This window comes from Rhinoraja longicauda, chromosome 20 (genome assembly GCF_053455715.1).
Source record: "Rhinoraja longicauda isolate Sanriku21f chromosome 20, sRhiLon1.1, whole genome shotgun sequence".
Lineage (NCBI taxonomy): Eukaryota > Metazoa > Chordata > Chondrichthyes > Rajiformes > Arhynchobatidae > Rhinoraja > Rhinoraja longicauda.
Genome location: NC_135972.1, coordinates 11,277,390 through 11,283,389, shown reverse-complemented (window position 1 = coordinate 11,283,389; position 6,000 = coordinate 11,277,390). Strand labels below are relative to the sequence as shown.

The following is a 6,000-nucleotide window of genomic DNA, read 5'->3' as shown; positions in this document are numbered from 1 at the left end:
GTTAAAGTGTGAACGGTGAGTTGACTGAGACACAGAAGATCACGAGGGATTTCGGCTGCCCGCGCCACCCCTGGCTTGTGCCGCTTCCCCCAATGCGTAGACACCGACTGCTTACACACATCCCTGGCACGTGCCGCCTCCCCGCTGCTTACTGTGCCGGCCGTTCACACCACCCCTGGCTCACACCAGCAGGCCAGGGGCATCAACTCACCTGGATTCCAGGCCCAGTTCCAGACCGAGTGTCTGAAGAAGAGTCTCAACCTGAAACATCACCTATCCATGTTCTCCTAACATGCTGCCTGACCTGCTGAGTTACTCCAGCACTTTGTGTTCCTTTGTGTATTAGCCAGTAGCTGCAGTTCTTTGTTTCTGCTACATTTTCAATGATAATACCTTACTCGGTTCTAGTGGACGATCGGCAATAACGGACATAATTCCCTCCCCCCTATGGTCCGTTATAATGAGGGCTTGCTGCAATTCCTTTACTCAATGTCTGACTATTGGATGTGGCCAATTTCAGATGCTGCTGCAGCGTGGACATACTCACCAGATCCTCAGCTGTTGAAGCACAGGGTGATAGACTTTAGCCGTGGTCTCCAAACCCATTGCGGTTCAGTAGACAGAGTTTGCTTCCTTCTAGACAACCGGCAAGAATTCCCTTCTCATTCATTAAGCTGATGTGGGTAAATAACGTTCCAGTTTAACCATGCACCATGAGTTGAGGCAAATAGGATTGTTATATTCAGGAGTAATAGAAAAGAGTAGGGCTATCAGGGAAAGGGATGAAAGATTTGGAAAGGTTAAGGGAAAGATAAACTGATTTAGTTCAAACAGAGCAAATTAACGTTTGTCTTTTTTGTCTGTAGAAGAATCTGAACTTCATATTGACACATCCACTTCATCAAGGTCAAAGACATGAGCCAATATTCCTCAAGAATGATCCCTGAAGGCGATCGTAAGCAGCAGTGTCCTTTTCGTAATAAATGTTCACTCGGGGATACAACAAAGAATCACTTTTGGTTTAAGTCGTCCATGTGTGTTTTGATTTCACTGAAGTTGGTTTCTTTGATGGCGTTAATGCTTTACTACAGCGCCAAAGGTGGCGAGCAATTTCAGGTTGTGAGGTACAGGTTACCTGACCACATCAAATGCCCATCTGTTGGCACTGATTCTGGGAGAAATGCTTCCTCTCCCACTGAGAGTAATCCAACTATTTTGTTTGTGGAGACCTCCAAACGAACCAGTCCTACGTTTCTGACCATGTGTTCTGTGGAGTCTGCTGCAAGATCCCACCCCACGTCCAAAGTTGTCTTTTTCATGAAGGGTCTTTCAGCTACAGGCAGCACGCCGACCCTTGGAATTTCTCTACTGAACTGTTTTCCCAATGTTGAGGTAAGGCCAATAGATTTGAAAGAGCTTTTTGCAGATACTCCATTGTCTCTCTGGTATTCAAAGCTGAACCCATGGTGGCAACCCTATCTCATACCAACCATCGCCGATGCCACCAGGCTTGCCTTAATGTGGAAATATGGTGGGATTTACTTGGACACTGACATCATTGTTCTTAAAAACCTGCTAAATCTCAGCAACAGCATTGGCAGAGAACAGCGATATTTAGTAAACACTGCCTTCTTGGCTTTCAATCAGCACCATGACTTTATTGGACGTTGTTTGGCTGATTTTGTTGCCCACTTCAATGGCTGGATCTGGGGCCACCAGGGACCTCAGCTGGTAACTCGTGTTCTTAAAAAGTGGTGTCGAGTGAACAGCGTAACCAAGATACAACAGTGCAAAGGGGTGACAATGCTATCTCCCGAGGCTTTCTATCCAGTCCGGTGGCAGGACTGGAAAAAGTACTTTGAGATGGTGAGTGAGTCAGAGGCTGGAGAGTTGCTGAAGAATTCTTACGCCGTGCACGTCTGGAACAAAAAGAGTCATGGAACTCGTTTTCAGAAGGGATCCAAAGTGATGATTGACCAACTTAGCTCTGTCTATTGTCCAGTCTCTTACAACATGATGAACTGGCAAGAAAATGTATAACAAAGCAATTATTATTTTTTAAGCGCACTAGTATTCAAATCAGGTTTAAAATTTAAACTAAGTTGATGCATTAAATTGAAATCTACAAAACTCTTAGCCTTAACAATGCACAGGTATGCTATTGATTTTTTTCTAGCACTCTTGGGTCCAGAACCTTGCCGGATTATCTATTTTGCCAGACCAACAGAGGTCACGTAATAATAATTCAACAATACACCTCTGACCCACTAATTATACTCCTCCCGTATCTCTAAAACACAGTGGGCAGGTAGAAACTTAAACAAAGAAGTGAATAATTAAATCTTTCAGCATGGAGGCACACGTCCTGAAAGAGCGTGCATCACACACGCAATCCTCTCATAATTTTGCCTGGATTAAAGGAGGTGCCGGACGATCAGTTGCCAGAAAATTGTATGATGTACCTGTATTTTTCTAAGTTGTGCTTCATATGTTGTATATCTATATAAGTCATTGATCTCCTGTGTGTAACTTTGACAATAAAATGTGTCGTTTGGCAAAGCCAAATTTTCTTTTTTAAGAAGAGCTTCAAATATTTGAGACATCACAAATTCATTGACAAATTCTAATTCTTTAAATATCTTTACCTGGATTGTGACACTTAGTTTACAGTCTTTGCTCTGTTTAACTTGCAGAGCATTGGTGTAATTCTGCACGAATCTATGTAGTGTCTTGATATCCAGTGATATTTTTGCTGTTGGATGCAGTATCCCAATGATCCATACTTTGAGGGAAGAAATTCCTTTGCATCTGAGTCTTAAATATATATTCCTTAATACCAAGATTGGCTTTCTTGTATTTTATTTCCCCCACCCCCCACCAGGGAACCATCTTCACACCTTCTACTTTTTAAAGCCCATCAGAAGCTTGTGGATCAATGAGATTGCCTCTCATTCTCTCAGACTTCAATGAGTGTAGCCTCAACTTTGTAAGGTAACACCTTCCTCCCTACAATCTATCTAGTGAATTTTTATCCCACTGTGACTCCAGGGAACATATATTATTGGAAAAGGAGAACAACGCTGCATGCAGTACCCCATGTGATTTCACTAAAACGAAACCATTCTGACTATTGCATTCCACCCATTTTGTGATAAGATCATGAGACATGGGAGCAGAAGTATACCATTCGGCACATTGAGTCTCCTTGCCTGATCTTTTTCTCCCTCTCGATCCTATTCTCTTGCATTGTCCCCGTAACCATTGACGCCTTTACTAAGAAAGAACCTATCAATCTCCGCTCTAAAAATATCCTGATCGGCTGTGGAATTTGGTGGGGCTGGAGGGGCCTGTTTCTGCGCTGTATCTCTAAATGAAACTAAGCGAAACCTTCTTTTGGTTGAGATATTAAACCAACATCCAAGCTGTAAACACTGGAATAGAAGCCATCTGTTTCTTTTGATATTGGATATGATTTGATAGGCTCTAAAGTCACATTATATAAATGACTCTTTATCAATATCTGTGTAAACATTTGACTGCCCATTGAATGACGTGCTTGTGGTCTGTCACTCACAATGGTACATTACCAGTTGAGAAACATTGGTTTCTAGGTCAGTGATAACTGAGAATATAACTTCAATCTTTTTCAGGGTCAAAATTGTGTCATCCTAGAATGACATAATTGTAATTTTTCTTTCTTTTGACGTAATGAATTGATTTCACTCTTCTGCTCTTTTTTGCAGAAAAAAATTGCCTTTGTATAAATGAGCTCATTTTGACTTGTGCTCATGTTTACACAGAGACAGATTGTCGCTATAGAAACTGAACCCATTTCCACCTGTACATTAAACATAAACTGCACCGGGAAAAATTGTGCAGTGCGTGTTTTGAAATGTTTGCACCGATTTCCAGTTGAATTTGTGCCCATTGGGAAATGAGCTTCCAGTTGGGATTCACCCTGTGCCGGCCTCGGCTCCATACGTCATGTCCCAGGGACAGAAACTGGATCAAAGGGTCGTGACTATGCCCTTGACAGTTGGCTCACAATTAAACAAGAAATATCTCACTCGTCAGCAACCACTGAATCCCCATGTGGATTTCCATGTGCTGTCTTTTACACGTAGGCAGCACGTTTAAAGACTTCAGGGTCACATATTGCAATCCAGAGACCCAAAGGACATGATCTGATCTGCTCGCTCCAGTGATGGGAGAATGGTGAGTTTGTGTGGGTAGAGGAGCCTTGTTTCAGTGCTCTTCCTACATTTTACTTCATCTCCACAGCAACTTTGCCTGTACGGAATTTACAAGTTCTCCCTGTGACTGTCTGGGTTTTCTCCAGGTGCTCCAGTTTTCTCGCACACTCCAAAGACGTACAGGTTTGTAGGTCAATTGGCTTCGGTAAAATAGTAAAATTGTCTCCAGTGTACAGGATAGTGTTCACATCCAGGATGATCGCCGGTTGGCGTGGACTCGGTGGGCCGAAGGGCCTGTTTCCGCATTGTTTCTCTAAAGTCTAAAGATGCCCATCTCCTTCTCTACCCAATCACTCTGCCATCCCTCTCCATTCAATTAATATTTTGTTCTTTTTTCTATTGCACATACCCAAAGGAATAAACTTGCATTACTTCACTTTATTTTCCACCCACCATCTTTTTGCCTGGCCAGTCAACTTCTCTCTATCTCTCTGATCCTTCTCGCAACTTGCTTTCCTACTTATTTTCGTAGTGCCATTCTGCGAATCACTTTACAATGTAGATTGGTTTGGCATCAAACAGTCCCACTTGGATAGGAGAACAATTATTTTAATGCCTGGTGCATCAAGATAGCAATTTGCCAGAGCAAATTGCAGTGTTAGTGCAGGTGTTCAAAAAATAATGATCAAAAGTCCATTCATGTTTAATATTGCTCATGGTTCCTTTATCATGCAACATAGTGACACTGTGACAGTGCATGTAGTGCAGCTGTCTCACCAGTTCCAGAGACACAGGTTTGCTTCTGGTCTCAGTTGCTCTCTGCGTGGAGTTTGCACGTTCTCCTTGCGACCGCATGGATTTCTTCCTGGTGCCCAGATTTCCTCCCACATCCCAAAAATGTGTTGGTTGGTAGGGCACAGTGCAACTCCAATTTTCTCTTTGTGCAGATAGATGGTGGGATACTGGCAGAATCCCTGGGAGGGATACTGATGAGAAATTTGATAAGGCATCCATGGTCATCTGATGCACCCCACTTGATTTGTGATCCACACCTCCAACCATTGGAAATCTGCTTGGAATAGTCCTAAACAGTTCTCTAGGCCAACAATAACAGGTCTCTGGCTCTGCCTGTGTTGTTGGCAAATGGTACAATTGAAAGATCATGAGAAAAATCTCAGCTCTCCTGCCAGAGAAAGTCCAAATGTCACTGACCTCCCAGGAGTTTGGGAAATATCCCCCCATTCAATTAAACTCCGAGATTTGGCCGAATTTCACATTCTCCACAAAATAATGGGATCTATAATTTGTGGTGTGTAGGGTAGCATCAGTGTGCGAGGATCATTAGTCGGTGCAGACTCGGAGGGCCTGTTTCCGCGCTGTATCTCTAAACTAAACGAAACTAAAACATTAAGGGTAGCATTACTGCCATGACCATGAACACAGCTGAATCTCATGGTCTCATCAACCTTCTGTAAATGGAGAGGAGAAACAATCCCATGCAAGTTAGAGTTATTCATATTGTTCATCATCGCATGCAAGAAATAATTAATGTAACAAAATTAGAAACATAGAAATATAGGTGCAGGAGTAGGCCATTCAGCCTTCCAACCAGCACCGCCATTCAATATTATCATGGCTGATCATCCAAAATCAGTACCCCTTTCCTGCTTTTTCTCCATATCCCTTGATTCATTTAGCCCAAAGAGCTAAATCTAACTCTCTTGAAAGCATCCAGTGAATTGGCCTCCACTGCCTTCTGTGGCAGAGAATTCCACAGATTCACAACTCTCTGGATGAAATTGTACTA

At 42.8% G+C, this 6,000-nt stretch overlaps 1 protein-coding gene across 1 annotated transcript; it reads left to right on the top strand.

The window, feature by feature from the left end:
* Positions 1 to 936: 936 nt before the first annotated feature.
* On the top strand, positions 937 to 2,040 carry LOC144603755 (lactosylceramide 4-alpha-galactosyltransferase-like). The gene has a single exon (XM_078417462.1). The coding sequence runs from the start codon at positions 937 to 939 to the stop codon at positions 2,038 to 2,040; it is 1,104 nt and encodes a 367-aa protein (XP_078273588.1).
* The last annotated feature ends 3,960 nt before the right edge of the window (positions 2,041 to 6,000 follow it).

Bases quoted from the DNA above. Each gene is read 5' to 3' on its own strand.
- LOC144603755 (XM_078417462.1), top strand. From the start codon at position 937: ATGATCCCTGAAGGCGATCGTAAGCAGCAGTGTCCTTTTCGTAATAAA.